This window comes from Alnus glutinosa, chromosome 9 (genome assembly GCF_958979055.1).
Source record: "Alnus glutinosa chromosome 9, dhAlnGlut1.1, whole genome shotgun sequence".
NCBI lineage: Eukaryota > Viridiplantae > Streptophyta > Magnoliopsida > Fagales > Betulaceae > Alnus > Alnus glutinosa.
This window is the reverse complement of record NC_084894.1, coordinates 3,606,746-3,622,767: the sequence shown is the minus strand read 5'-3', so window position 1 is coordinate 3,622,767 and position 16,022 is coordinate 3,606,746. Positions and strand designations below refer to the sequence as shown.

Genomic DNA, 16,022 nt, shown 5'->3' with positions numbered 1-16,022 from the left:
GTCATCATTATATTGGTGATGACACGTGGTACACTAATGGAATCTATCAAGTGTTTTGACGGAATTTGACTGCAGGAACTAAATTGTTATTTTAGCTTTTTAGTAATCAAAATAAGGGTATTTTTGAAAGATTTTAGTCAAATTTGAGTTCCTTCCAACACAACTGTCAAGACTAATGGATGTGGCTAAGTTGCAACAAATTGACAATTTAAATGGTCAAATTATGATACTTGACAATTTGTTGTGCTTTATAAAAAAATAGTTGTTAGTTGATGGGGGCTAAATAATATTTTTTTTAAAAAAAAATCTCTAAATCTCAATAAATAAATAAATAAATACTTGAGAAAAATATTTAAATAAAAAAATAAAAATAAATAACTAAAATAGAGAGTGTGATATTGATGAAGTAAATAGTTAAAAATAATAATAAAAAAATTAACTTTTTTTAAAAGAAAAGAAAGAAGAAGAAGTTAAAATAGAAGTGAAATTCACTGAGCAACGGGTGAGTGAATAGTAATGGTGAGTCACCGTGAGGGGAATGAAACGTGTGGGTCAGTGGGTGGCTGTTTGAAGCGGCCACTCGGGCTAGCATAGGTGGTGAAGCCCGAGCCAAAAGGGCCGAAGTGCCCCAGATATGATGATCGCTCACTTGTGTCAGGTTTGGTTTGGGTGGTTGGTTGACTTGTGCAACCATGTGACATGCGCGCTGTGATTGTTTACTCCACAAAAACATACCTTGACCTTGAATTTGCCACGCGCTGTTGTGGGCGCCCACCTCCAAAATCATCTCTTTCTAACGAATTTTTCATTTTTCCCGTTAAAAAGGCCTATTTGCTGAGGATCACAGAGTTGTTGTGAGGGCTTAAGAAGGGAAGCAATCCAACAATTTCCAGTTTCTCTCTCTTTTTCCCTGTGTCAAACAACTCAGCCATGTCTCCCAGCAAGTTCAAGTCCACTGTAATCAAACTCTCTTTCTCTCATGTTGCTTGTTTGTGTGTGTATTTCTAGGGTGTTTAGTGTTTGTTGGATTTGTTATGTTCTTTGCAAATTAGGGTTTTGAAGTACTTGTTGAACTGTTAGCTCAGGATTTAGTATTGGGTGCTTCTCTTTTTTTCATTTAATTCTGTGGGTTGTTGGGTTGGCAATGTTCTCCTGGCCTCTTTGTGAAAAGAAAAGTAGTGGGTGAGCAGAGTTTGTAGAAAACAGTGATTTTTGAGATTGGGTTGCCCAGTCTTTGAATTTTAGATTGATTGAGTTTCTGGGAGTGCAGACTTCACTGTGTGCAAATTTCAGGTTGTAATTAATTAATATTAGTTGAGAGTGAAATTGTACTTTAGGGTAGACAATTGAGAGGAACAAATCCATAAATTTAGAAAACGGTTAATTTGAGGCTTGATATAATTTGTGATGATGATTTAGATTAAAAAAAATGGTGGGTTGACATTCATCAGAAGTATGCATCCTGCTAAGTGGAAGATGGATGTTCATAGCTCTTATAGGACAATAATTTATTCACAGACCTCATCTTGGGCTAATTGTTGTCCTTTCTTGCTAAATTGGAAACTGTCTCCTCACCACTTAGCTAATCCCACTCAATGGTGATTCTACATACTCACATACCTAGAACACGGGAATAAATGGTGATTCTACATACTCACATACCTAGAACACGGGAATAAATGGTGATTTAACTTTTGGAATAAATGGAAAGACAATTATGCCCTTAACCAGAGGGGTAACTAATAGTCAGGAGGCTTGCTTACAAGGTTTTGTGTGGTATACTTTATTATTGGAATGCCCTCTAACCTTTATTACAAGAATACTTTCATCTGCCAAGTGTTGAAGATCTTTTTGATCCCCGCTCGGCTTAAGTATAAAGTATTGTTAGCGGAATCCCACTCTGTGTTTGACTTTATGTTACCATGTTGGCTATATCTCTAAGGCTTACTACGTAGGATATTTCCAGTAGAATGAATTTGTCTTGGAAGAAGTCAAAGGACAAGCTTTTGTTATCATATGAAATTCTTTCAGTCTTTTTCAGATGCTTTTTTAAGGCTCTAACTACCATTGGCAAAGTACAATGCATATCTTTTTTTTTGATAAGTAGTAATGCAACTTTATTAAAAAAAAGCATAAGGCGCCCCTACGTACACAGACAATATACAATAGAGCTCTTACAAACCCAGAATCCAAAAACAGTAAAATGATTTGTCAAACCCTCCCGGCCAGAAAGCACCCACAACACCCAAAACCTACGTGAAACCCAAATCCCAAAAGTACAATGCATATCTTAGAATGGTACATCCTCGATTTTGATTGGGAGCAGTATCTTATGTCACATTGCTGAGATACCTTGTCTCATTTGACACACATTTTTCTTGCTTATTATCTGATGTGCTTGCTGTTGGCAGGGAGAGGAAAGTATATCATGTTCACAGCCAGAGAATGGTTTTACCAATTCATTTTCTCTCTTCTCGGAGAAGGCAGTTGATGAAATTCTTCAACCTCCAGTTCAGGGAACTGATGACCACCTTATAGAGTTCTCAGAAGCTATGAGAAGTATGTTCATTTTTAATCCAAAGTTACCTACATCTGCAGTACAGCTATGTGCTTATATTTTTCCATATCATCTCCAGCTGTTGCAAAGGCCTTAAGACGTGCTGCTGAAGGAAAGGCTTCTGCTCAAGCTGAGGCAGCCGAATGGAAGCGTAGATATGAACTGGAGAAAGCTCGGAATCTTCCGTTAGAGGATAAAGGTTTTCTTATTTTTTTTATCATGTTATTTACCACTTCCTTTTATGATAGCTAGCAAACATCCAGAGTCTATCTTCTTACTCCTTTGTCTTATAATCCACCATGTAACCTCTCAGGGCCTCTACATAAGCTCCATTATGGTCCTGTGGGCCATGTTGACACCAAATTTGTGTTATGCAAACTGTTTACACTACGAAATACAAACAATAACTCAATGGAAAAAATATTCAATTAACTATTCACCAAACAAACTCTAGATATAAGAAACATTCAATCACCTTTAGATATCCTTGTTGACAAAGCCTTGAGAGGCAACCTAATCTCTTCATTAGAAATATATCCTAATTAGTCCTGGTGTTTCTTTTGGACTGAAACGTAAATAGGTGCTGAAAAATCTAAGATAAAGAAGTCTTTACAGTCGCCTCCTCTCAATGGCATAGAAGAAAGTTTCTGCAAGAAAAGTAAATTGAGAGGATGTGACACAGCTCATGCCAACCATATTGAACAATTATCACTATTGAGAAAACGATACATTGCCATTGGGGAAGCAAGTGCCTATGATAAAATGAAACCCAGCAAAGGACAAATAGATCATGACGGTATAGATTTTGCTAGACTAAGCTGTTCCTTTCAGGGCTATGCACTTCATGTTGTCTCCTTTAGAGCTCTTATGGGCCGCCAATCCAAAACCATAATTTATGGGGCACATAGGATTCAAAATAAATAGGGAGGGAATTTGATGCATCGGAATTATCATTGGCTATCTAGGAATGGGTGATTGGTGCAGAAGGAATGATCCTAATGTTGTTGAGAGGTTGATCTTATGCAGCTTAGGACATCATCAACCATTATAGTGACTTGCAGAATGAATACGAGTAGAAATATCAGTTAGTTCTTGATGTCTAAAATTCTCTTAAATTTGAACCGTTAAAGATTTCAGCCAAACCATTGCTGAACCATAGTTGCTTGTGATTGGAGCTCTGTGAGGAATTCTAAGACCAAATAGGCGAAGGCCAAGCAAGATGGGATGGCAACCATCAAAATTAATTTCAGAAACAAATTCTAGAACCATATCCAATAAATAAGGCAAGCCAAAAACTGGAATATATTTGGTCAATGATTTCAAGGGCAATAGTGCTCTCATTACTTTCTTCTTTTTATAAATCTTTCTTCATTCCTTCACCTTTGCTTGTACCCCTTCCTTCTTTCTTTCTTTCTTTTTTTTTTTTTTTTTTTTTTTTTTTTTTTTTTTTTCCTATAATAAAACTTATAGGATTGATATCCTAATAGTTGAATGATACGGCCACTACTCTTTTTCATCTCTGTGACAGTGATTTCTTGTCCACTCATGCTGTATTTTTTCTCATTCTTTTCAGCTTTTTGTATGATTTCATTATCCAAACTAATACAATCGTTCCTTGCACTTCCAAGCCTTTATAGGGAACATAAGAAAGTAGAGCCATTTCAGATTTAGGTCTGCAAAGTATAATATGCCCTTTGACAAACTAAAATCATCCTAAAAATGAGCTCCCTATATAGCTTTTCTTAAATCTCGTCCCTTTCTCTAACTTTGATTCTCATCTTTAATGTACTGCACATCATTTAAGTTTTTTTTTTTTTGGTAACCTAACAAGTATTGGCTTTACCTTAAATATTTTTGAAATTATTTTATGTTGCAAATATATATATATATTTCTTGTTTTGCCATCTTTGCCCCATCTAATAGCAGGCTAGAAATCTTGGAATGAAATGGAAATTAAGTTATATTTAATGCAGGATATCTATCAAATATCCATAGGAAGAGTTTTTGTGGAGAGGTTTCGTGACATTATTATCCTTCTGTATGATTTTCTGGAAAAGCTCCTTTGTTGTTCTCTTTCATTGGAGGAGATCTCCTACTTTCTCTTTTGTAATATCATTTTATGCTACAAAGATTCACCCTTATCTAAATATAAAGTAAAAAGAAATTTGAAATGCATTTTGTGTGGAAGAGAAATTTTTGGGCCATGGCTTTTGTGGCTTCTTGATTCTTCTATTGTACTAAACCAATTACTGAAAACTTGGACCAGTTGATTGGTATTAGTGAGCGTGTAATCTAAACATAGTTGGTATTCTGTATTTATACTGCTATGAATTTTTTAATTATCAAAAATTTCTTTTTATAAAGAATCTACCATTCCTTTTATGATTGTATCCTCCAAGATCATTCTTTCGTCTGTCAGTGTTCCCACATTTTAGATTGCTAAGCAATGCCAACTGCGTTGGACATATTCACATATACTTTTTTGCTAACTTTGATGTCAAGTAGACACACTCGTGCAAATGTCACTAAGGGACTTTTTATTATTACTTGTTTTTACATTTTTGTTTTAGTTTTTGAAATAGGTAGATAAAGTCAAAATTAAGAGGCTTCATGTCCATAGATTTGGGTATAGGTTTCTTTTAATTTTTCCCCAATGTGGCAATAATAGGCTTTGGACCAGCTATGGAAACTGGAAAGGCTAAAGACCCTTAGGTTATCCAAATTTTCATATATAATCTCTTTTTTCTTTGAGAGGGAGGGGGGAAGCCTTCTATTATTATCCACTGTAAGATTGAAAATCTCTATCTTGCTTCTGTTGGAAATCATCAATCCAAAAACTTGAAGTTGTTACTAAATTTGAAAAGAGCATTAATGCTACTTTTGTGTCGTTGATTCCAAAGAAGGCCGGAGCGGTGGATATCAAGGATTTTCGTCCTATCAGCTTAATAGGTGGTATGTATAAAATCATCTCTAAGATTCTGGCTAATAGGTTGAAGGTGGTTTTGGGGAAGGTTGTTTCTCAGTCTCAGAATGCTTTTGTAGAGGGAAGGCAAATTCTGGATTCAGTGTTGGTGGCTAACAAATGTGTGGATAGTAGGATTCGTTCTGGAACTCCGGGCATAATTTACAAATTGGATCTGGAGAAGGCCTATGATCATGTCAATTGGGAATTTCTGCTTTACGTTCTAACAAGATGTGGTTTTGGGGAGAAATGGGTTGGCTGGATTGCTCATGCTATTTCTACTGTTTCTTTTTCCATCAATATTAATGGGTCGCCTTCAGGGTTTTTTCGTAGTTCTCGGGGTCTTCGACAAGGGGATCCTTTGTCTCCGCTCTTGTTCGTGATGGTGATGGAGGTTTTCAGTCGGATGACATATGCAGCAGTGGATAGTGGGCGGCTATCGGGTTTCTCAGTGGGATCGAGTTCCCAGGTTGCCATGAAGGTTTCCCATTTATTATTTGCGGATGATACGTTGATTTTCTGTGATCCGGTTGTTGATCAGGTCCGAGATCTGAGGTGTTTGTTGCTTTGTTTTGAAGCAGTTTCCGGCTTGAGAATCAATTTATCCAAATCTGAGATGGTTCCGGTGGGAGAGGTAGAGGATGTCGAGGAGTTGGCTAGTATCCTTGGGTGTGGTGTGGCTTCGCTTCCGATTAAGTATTTGGGCCTTCCGTTGGGTGCTAAATATAAAGATTCTAATATATGGAACAATGTTATTGAGAAGATGGAAGCTAGACTAGCAGGGTGGAAGAAGGTGTGTTTATCTAGAGGGGGGAGGCTTACTTTGATTAATAGCACTCTCTCTAGCCTTCCTACGTATTTTCTTTCTCTTTTCCCTATTCCTGTGGGTATGGCTAATCGGATGGAGAAACTTCAGAGAGATTTCCTATGGGGTGGTGTTGGTGATGAATTCAAAATTCATTTGGTTAATTGGCGTACGATTTGCTCTTCAAAAGCTTCGGGAGGGTTGGGAGTGAGAAGTTTGGTTAGATTCAACAAAGCATTGATGGGTAAATGGTTATGGAGATTCGCTATGGAGAGAGATGCTTTTTGGAGAAAGGTGGTGGAGGTCAAATATGGTAGTTCGAGGGGTGGTTGGTGTTCTAAGGAGGTTGGGGGTTCTTATGGGTTTGGTGTGTGGAAAAGCATTAGGAGGGGATGGGATGACTTCGCTGCGCATGTGAAATATGAGATCGGGGATGGCTCGAAAGTCTTGTTTTGGCATGATGTTTGGTGTGGGGATATTCCTTTGAAGATCCTCTTTCCTGAGTTGTTTCTTATTGCTACAAGAAAGGATGCTTGGGTGGAGGATATTATGCAGAGACAAAATGGCACCATCTCATGGAATATTTTGTTTGCTCGTCCGGTTCATGATTGGGAGGTCGATGCGGTTTGTAGGTTCTTTGGGATTTTGTACAACTTCAAAGTTAGTAGCGAGGGAGAGGATAAGTTGTGTTGGGTGCCAGCCCGTAAGAAATCCTTTGAGGTAAAGTCCTATTATCATTTGTTGTCGAGTCATTCTCAGTTCTCCTTCCCATGGAAAAGTATTTGGAAAGTTAATGTTCCCCCGAGAGTGGCTTTCTTTGTTTGGACGGCAACTCTAGGGAAATCTTTAACTCTGGATAATCTTCGTAAGAGAAATTTTATCGTAATGGATTGGTGCTATATGTGTAAATCCGCTGGAGAATCCATCGATCATTTATTTCTGCATTGTATGATGGCTTCTGAATTATGGAGGGTTCTCTTGCAACTGTTTGGGGTGGATTGGGTAATGCCGAAGTCGGTGAAAGATATGTTGGGGAGTTGGAGGGGCCAGAAGGGTAATCGGACCTCGTTACAGATTTGGCGCATGGCTCCGCTGTGTTTGATGTGGTGCATCTGGAGGGAACGGAATGCTCGCTGCTTTGAAGATTGTGAGACGGGTTTGTCTAATCTGAAGAGAAAGATGTTGCAATTGTTGTATATGTGGAGGGATAGAATTAAGACTATGCATGATTGTTCCTATTTTGATTTCTTAGACAGTTGTTCTCTTTCCCCCGTTCCTTAGGGGTTCCTTGTATACATCCTGTGTACTTTGGGTTGCGCCCCTTTGCGCCTTTTCAATAAATTTTACTTATCAAAAAAATACTCTCCCTTGCATTTAGGCTTCAACACTACATCAATTTGTCGGCACATGGAATGCTTTTTTAACCAGGCAGGAGATCTTAGAATTTGAACATAGGCTCTCCTGCTTTGGTACTTTTTTTTGAAATCATCAATACTAAAAGATTAAGCTAGTTTCTCAAGATTAAGCTATTGGGAAACTGTGAATTTATTTATTTAACATTTTCTCTTTTGGACATTCAATACTATCAACACCATTTGAGGGGGAAGATATTACTTTTCTGATTTGGAGATATTTAGACTACCCTCTTGGGTAGTTTAAACAATGAATGATGAGCGCTGTAAGGGGCGTAGGAAAATTCTGTCAGCGGCGAGGTTACTGAGAAGTTATATTTGGTTTTAAATGGAGACTAGTTAGATTGATGTACTTAAGATGGGATAGTGCAGTCATGATCCATCTATTAGGGGGAGGATTCAAGCTCTTGGTATCCGCAGTCAAGGAGAGATTCATGGAACTTGGCTTCTCTTGACCTCTCAAAATTTACTCCTCAATTCCAATATCTATGAGTGGGTCAAAGATAGGGGCGATGGTTGCCTTAGGAAAGAGTTTGTCATAGAAATGCTCGTGCAAACCCACACTGATATGTTGGTAATTCCTGCACATTTTGGTTACCATGTATCTTGTGATAACAAAGGTTCTCTCTCTCTCCCCCCACCCAAAAAATAAGATCTCTTGTGTGTGTTTGTGTGTCTAGGGTCTCTTCTACGTCAGTTTTTTTTATGCACTGACTTTGCCATCATATTTTCTGGTAGTTTGATAACTTCCTCTTTATTCAAGGATTTTTCTGGTTTGTGTTACAGAGCAGTCACCTGGAGAGCACGATAGTGATTTTGGTGATGCAGTGGGGAACTTTGTCAACCAACCAGTTTCGCGTAATGAAGCTAATGAGCAATTTGAGATGTGTTGTGGGGAGAACGGAATTTGCTCCCATGAGGTTCTTCGGGATGGGGAATCTGATTCTGGTTCCAAGATGGTCAGAAAGGTAGTTCTTTAGTATTCCCCCAATTGACAAGTGCTGGCTTTTTATAAGGAACAGTATGATTTTAATTGCATGAATTTATTCTGTTCTCTGTTCATGCATCAGAACATTTCTACTGTAAACTTGTTAGTCAAGGTCATATTTACCATTTCTTAATGTTCCTTAAGCTGTACAGGCTCCATAGAAGGTGTATAACCTCATCTAATATGCACTTAAAGGGAATTTTTCTTGGTTGTTATGATCATTTTGGTTTTTGTTGTTGGTGGTGTTCTTATTTTCTGATATTAATTTTTACTTCTTCAGACTTATCAAAAAAAAAAAAAAAAATTTTTACTTCTTCAGTTTTTTCCTATTCCATGACCATTTACATGCAAAAATCACTTAATAGTGATCAGGAAATTGCAACATAACTAGTGCCACAAAATTTTAGGTCAAACTATAATAGAAATATGTTTCTGCAACAGGCTTCATTTAGACTTTCATGGTGCTGCAAAGGTGAGCAAAGTGATCAGCACAAACATGACATTGTCTCTTTTGAAAGAGGGAATATAACAACTGCAGGACGCAGCAGTAGGCAGGTATACTTCTATCCTGCAAGAGGCTGTTATTTTGCCACTTATTTAATGTGTCAAATCAGCGATTTTTGTTACCGATACCTGCTTCCTCACCTTTATATTCTTTCCCGACACCATGACAACTTTGCAGAGCTCTCTTTGACTAACTGTTAAAATCAGTACATGGTTGTATTCATAGGGATACAATGGGGTGGGAGAGGGCAAGGTGGGCCATGTGGGAATGAGTGGGGCTTTCTGTCCTTGCCATTTGGGGAAAAGTAAATCCCCATCTCGCCCCTTTATATTATAGTTTTTGAATTTCTTTGTAAATTTACTTTTATAATGAACAATTACAAATGTAAATGTAGTAAAAATTTTACGCTCAAAGTAACATTAGAGGAATGTACAAAGTTATATGATTGTTTTTCTATATCTTAAAAATATGCAAGGGTATTTAGAAATGAAAATATGAGATATGGGGGTGGGGGTGGGGGTGGGGCAAGGCAGGGGGATACTCACCACCCCTGCTATGGGAATGAAAATCCATTCCTGTCCCTATTTTACTTGGGGGAATCCCCACCTGATGCAGGGCAGGGCAGGGTGGATCCCAGCTTAATTGGCCTAAGTTGCATCCCTAGTCTCTTATCTATTGTCTAATTGAAAACTAATTTTCCTTTCAGATCTCTTTAAGGTGGGAATCACCCCCACGGACTGTGCTTGTTTTGACCAAACCAAATTCAATTTCTGTTCGAATTCTATGTGCAGAAATGGTCAGGTGTGAATACAAACTATATTCTAACATTCTGCCGTCCTAAGAGCTATTTTCCTGCTAGTTCTTTTAATACTGTGTCAGAGTTGAGCTCTGTGAAATTCCTTAAGATATTGTATTAGCCAGGGACTGACTTTTAAATAAAGCAGATACCATTATCCCAACCTGCTACAAGATCTCTTCTGTAACTGCTTTTATATGCCTTTTTCTATTTAATGTTAAATTACAAATACAAATGCACCCATTACTGCCAGTGGGTGTAATAAGAATAAATTTTAGGAGAAGCGGGGTAATATTCACTAAAAAAAAAAAAGAAGAAGAAGAAAAAAAGAGGAAAGAATTGGTAAGATTCTACAGTCTGAGCCCTGAAAGGGATTTTACTGTGAAAAGTTAGATAGCAGTGAGAATGCCGGCCTCTCTCTCTCTCTCTCTCTCTCTCTCTCTCTCTCTCTCTCCCCCAGATTTTATGCCATGTTAAAAACCATAAATCCGAAAAGTTGAAGCTGCTAGGAAGTTGACTGACAAATGTACATCAAGCACACACTAACAATACTCGAGACAAATTATTTACATGCTGGGAATTGGGTTATGTTATTTGTCTTTCTATTGCTATTCGTATCATTCTAGTCTCTCTCTCTCTCTCTCTCTCTCTCTCTCTCTCTCATGTTTGCTGAAATTGGCTGACCTTCTTGTGTGATACTGGTTTCTAATTTTACATTTGCCTTTTTAAGCAAAATCTTCGGTCAAATAATATTATTTGTTTTTTTTTTTTTTTTTGCCAGATGGTTGAGGGAGCAGAAAAAATTAGACATATATGTTGAGCCACGCGTGCGAGTTGACCTTCTAACAGAATCATCTTACTTCAATTTTGTACAAACTTGGAAAGATGGTGAGCAGTGAAGTTTTTGTAAATGGAAGACATTACACAACTATTATTGACTCAATATGCACCGAATATTGCTTCATTTGTTCTTTCACATGGTGATCAAATTTCTCTTTGGACTAGATGTTATAAACTCTGGAATTTTGGTTTCTTCCTTCATCCTATCTTGCATATGAGACTTAAATGCTTCTCACAATGTTATTCTTATTATTGTCTTGGTTGTTAACATCGGTTGGTATTGTATTCCAACTTTTAGGGTGTTAGAGTTTATTAGAGTTTGTTTGTTTTATTCTTTTCAATCTAAGGACATATTATATATGCTTCAGCTTGAGGGGGAGTGTTAGGGTATAATATGTGGTGTCCCAATTCTAGAAACATGGTGAGGTGTCCCTAGTGAGCTGTCATAGTATAAGCTGTGTGTGAGTTGTCTATTTTCCAGAACATTGTAGAAAGCTCCTACATATGTGGAATGAAGGAAATGAAACCCCAAGGAGTAGATCAATCGGTTGGATACCATGCCTTATGAAGCGGAGGTCACTAGTTTGAATCTCTCACTCCCCCTACCCTTGGGACGTATTACTTACATACATAAAAAAATGAATGAAATGAATGCAGAAGAATGTGATTTGCCCCCATTTCTCTTACAATTGCCTATTCCCATCATAACTAACAGAGGACTAAATATATATTACATTTACATGTTTGCAACAGCAGTTATATCATAAAGGGTTGACCTGATACTAGTTTTAGTCGCCAAATTAAATGGCTGAATTATAATATTTGTTGTGCCTTATACTCCTGCAATGGTTAAGTGGAAACATTTTGCATGGATTTAAGGTAAATCTCCTTTTCATAATCATGTGACACTTGAATATTAAGCGTTACTTGTATGCTAAAGAATAAATTTGCATGTATGATGATCGTTCTTTCCAGTGTTACTTATGTTTGATGTATGGCCATGATCTTACATTTTATGACTTTCTTATTATTGCAGACAAGGAAATTTCGCTCCTGCATACAAAAGTTGACCTTGTTGCAACTCTTGGTGGGGATGGAACGGTCCTTTGGGTATGTGCATTTACTTTCTTTTTAACTTTGTTAGATGAATCAGAATGTGTCATAGCATTAACCTTTTGATTCGGCAATTACCTTGAAGTCAACATTATCTTCATCAGCATTAGAACAAGCTACTCGGATGCAAGTCTGTTTGAGCTATACCCTTCAGTGTGATACTTGTTAGTGAAAGTTGTTTGTGCTAGAAATAGTTAATACGTTCCTCTTAGGATCAAGGTAAAAGGAGAGAAGTATAATATCCAATATGGGAGGGATTAATCTTCCATTATGATCTGAGGTAGAAATTGGCAGTCATTACGCTCAAATGTTTACACTACCAACTATGAACTTTAAGTTTTAATTTTGGCCAACGCTGTTTTTACTTATAAAAAAATTGTCAACACTGTTGCATTGGGTAATTCTCTCTCTCTGCTTGTGGTTAATAATTTGAACAGAACAAACAGTGGTCTGGATTACTTACCCAAAGAAAAATTAGAAGGAAAAAAATCAGCGGATGGCTAGAATTTATAAATTCTACCTTCCGTTATTTATTGGAACTAAGGACGATATTTTCTTTCCAATGTTATAACCATGCATTTATATTCTATTGTAATGCTTGGCATTAATTGAGGTGCTTATTTGTCAACAAGTCGGACTATAATATTGCGTTCTTGTTTTTCCTGCTGCTTTTTTTTTTTTTTTTTCGTTTTCCCAGATTTTATTATCATTGGAAATAAGCTTTTTTAAATATGATGATTATTGCATTGAGGCTGTGTTTATCTCTCAAGGTAAAATGCTAAAATCTATGTGTAATTCAGTGAGAATTTTATTCTTGGAAATGAAGTCTAGAACCTTTGGAATTTTGCATCAAATGAATTTAATATTGGTCACTTTGATATTTACTTCGGTCTCTCTTGCCTTTGACACGTATCTATCTGCTTGTTTTTCAGGCAGCATCCATGTTCAAAGGACCGGTTCCTCCAATTGTCCCATTTTCTTTAGGGTCTCTTGGCTTTATGACTCCTTTCCGTATCCTACATCTTGTTTAAAGGTGTTCCCCCCCCCCCCCCCCCAACACACACACACTCACCATATCTGTTACCTTTTCGGTATACTCCAAGGTTGGTCCTTAATATTCTTCAGACACTGAACATTACAGAGAATGCCTTGATTCAGTTTTGAAGGGTCCCATTAGTATCACGTTACGACACCGTTTGCGGTGCCATGTTGTTAGGGATGCAGCTAAACATGAGTATGAAACTGAAGAACCAATACTTGTTTTGAATGAGGTTACAATTGATCGTGGAATATCGTCCTACCTCACAAATTTGGAATGCTATTGTGACAACTCCTTTGTCACTTGTGTGCAAGGGGATGGATTAATTTTATCAACAACATCTGGCAGTACTGCATATTCCTTGGCAGCTGGAGGATCGATGGTTCATCCACAGGTATGTTTTGGAGCCATTGCTTACTATGAAGTATCAACGCTGCCAGATATAACTTTTGGTGCCTAATGTTTAATGAAAAGTTATTTCATTTGTTAATTGGAGGAATTCAAACTTGTTAAAGTATTGATTAAATGATCAAATTTACTCATTTCTATCAGCTTAAGCTTTTGAGATGAGTGGTAATTTAATATGATATAAGAGCAAAGATCATGAGTTCGAACCTTATCTCCGTCATTCACCTGCCATTTTAATTAAACATTCCACATGTTAAGTCTCACTTATCAAACAGAAGTTTCAGCCCACACGTTAAAAGGGAGTGTTAGAATATTAATTAAATGATTAAATTTACTCTTTATTAACTTAAGATTTTGGGATAAGTGGTGATTTAACAAGACTATGCATGTAAACGGTGAGTTGATTATCCTGAAAGCTATTGAAGTGTTCTCAAAGTTGAAGGCTAAATTGAAATTCCTTGTTTATATCTTGCATATGGTACACCTTTGGTGACTATGGACAAAAAAGAGTACTATATATGTGTAACAAGACTTGTAGATAACCCTCTTCTCTCCACATATGGCAGATAACCCCCTTCTCTTCACATGCAGAATTTTTTTACATTGAACTGCAAAAGCGATCTGTTGACATTGACATTCTGGTGTGTTACATTTTCTTGTGCCTTGTTGCTATAAAACCTGAACCAAACGCGAAATATGGTATCTCTGGACCGTCTTTCTAACTAACTGTGAAAGCCAATAACAAATATGAACTTGGAAGTGAGTGATTTTACTCATAGAAGTGCAAAATAAAAGATGGGATGACATGATTCCTAATCACTAGACTGAATAAAATCTTCTGCCGAACTTGAGTGTTAGGCTTGGTTACAGGACAAGATTTAGTGTATGTATGTAAGCTTGAGTCATAAAGTTGTAATTTTATTGAAGTTTTTTAGAACTTCAAAATGTTGAGTGAGGAGTCCAAGGGGAGTGAAACTTATTGGATTTGGCAAGAGTCATGCCTGAAATCCAAACAAGTTCTGACGTTTTGGCCCGCTAGAATAAATGCTTTACTTTGAAAGCTGCGATAGAATGAAGTACATGTCTGTGAAACTAGGCATGGGAGTGTGTGTAAGATTAGAAATGAAGAAGATCAATATAAGGTAGAAATTATGCCACATAAGGGCAGTTGGAGGGATTTAGGTAAGAAGTTCTCATCCTGCAATAAAACCAAATACATGTGTTCTGGTAAATGGTGATGCTATCATAATCAATTCTAAACAAATCAGTTAATGTCCAAGGCATTGCTTGGGCAAGAGAAAAGTAACAGTAGAATCTGGGGTAAGTTTATGACCATAGAGAAGTTGCAGTTTTGGATGACATGAAAGGGTGAAAGGGGAACCATGTTGTAAACTCAAATTTGGCCAAGGAATTTTTCTGTTGGGTGGATTCTTCATTTAAAAGTCACCCATTTGGAGTTGCTTATCAAATTTTATATATTCTTTGGAGAAATTCTGAAAGAAGATCCTTGATTTCGACTCTAGCAGGCATCAGAAGTCATACGATGATATATCATAAATTTAAGTTTCAATATCCTATTCTTGATTCATCTCTATAACTGCAGGTCCCCGGCATCCTGTTTACGCCAATTTGTCCGCATTCCTTGTCCTTTCGGCCTCTGATATTACCGGAGCATGTGACATTGCGAGTGCAAGTACCTTTCAATAGCCGAAGCCATGCATATGCATCATTCGATGGTAAGGACAGGAAACTGTTAGCAGCAGGAGATGCTCTTGTGTGCAGCATGGCGCCTTGGCCGGTGCCTACAGCGTGTCAGGTTGATTCCACCAGTGACTTCTTACGCAGCATCCACGAGGGCCTCCACTGGAATCTAAGGAAGACTCAGTCTTTTGATGGTCCTCGAGATTCCTAACTTCCTTTTTCCCATTAGTTGTTACAACTTACATATATAAAAGAAAGCTATTCTAGTTGGTATCTTCTTATTTTCTGAGACCCCCCCCCCCCCCCTACCAACTGCTTAGTGTCATCGTAGGAGGGACCTAGGGGAAGCTGATTATTTTTCTCTGTTCTTATTGTTTTTTCCCCAATATGAATAGGGCACTTGATGTATACCATGGTATTAGAGCTGCTGAATGTATGTCGATGATGATGATGATGATGATGATGATGATGATGAAAAATAGGCCGTAGAAACAACTGTTTGTAATAAGATCAATTCTTCAATTGTCAAAAGAAATTTGTAAAGCTAGACTTGTATACTAAACGAATAAATACAAGAAATCAAATTATTAAACGTTTGTACCAGCTCTCTTTAAGATGTGCTACTTCTTTTCTTTTTAAACCTCTTTGATCTCTTTCTTGCTCTAAGGGCAGATGTCCGATGTTCTATTAATCCTATTAAAAATGCATAAGAGAATTGGGTATTCTAAGCACAGATGCCAGTTTAATAGACTGGACAGAAAAGCTTTGACCAAAATTGAATACGAGTTAACCTACTACTGGTCTACTACTATTGGTCCTATTTCATTCATCTTTGCACGTACCCTGGATCCAGAAATTCAGGATTATATTATACCTTAAGAATTGGAAGGTCAAAA

At 37.3% G+C, this 16,022-nt stretch overlaps 1 protein-coding gene across 1 annotated transcript; it reads left to right on the top strand.

Annotated features, from left to right (window-relative positions):
* The first annotated feature begins 608 nt into the window (after nt 1-608).
* Nucleotides 609-15,729, top strand: LOC133877404 (NAD(H) kinase 1). The gene is made up of 11 exons (XM_062315688.1): nt 609-957; nt 2,412-2,559; nt 2,637-2,756; nt 8,523-8,704; nt 9,166-9,279; nt 9,936-10,030; nt 10,807-10,913; nt 11,902-11,975; nt 12,911-12,989; nt 13,104-13,411; nt 15,029-15,729. Exons 1-11 carry the CDS (start codon nt 931-933, stop codon nt 15,335-15,337), a joined length of 1,563 nt encoding a protein of 520 aa, XP_062171672.1. The 5' UTR covers nt 609-930; the 3' UTR covers nt 15,338-15,729.
* The last annotated feature ends 293 nt before the right edge of the window (nt 15,730-16,022 follow it).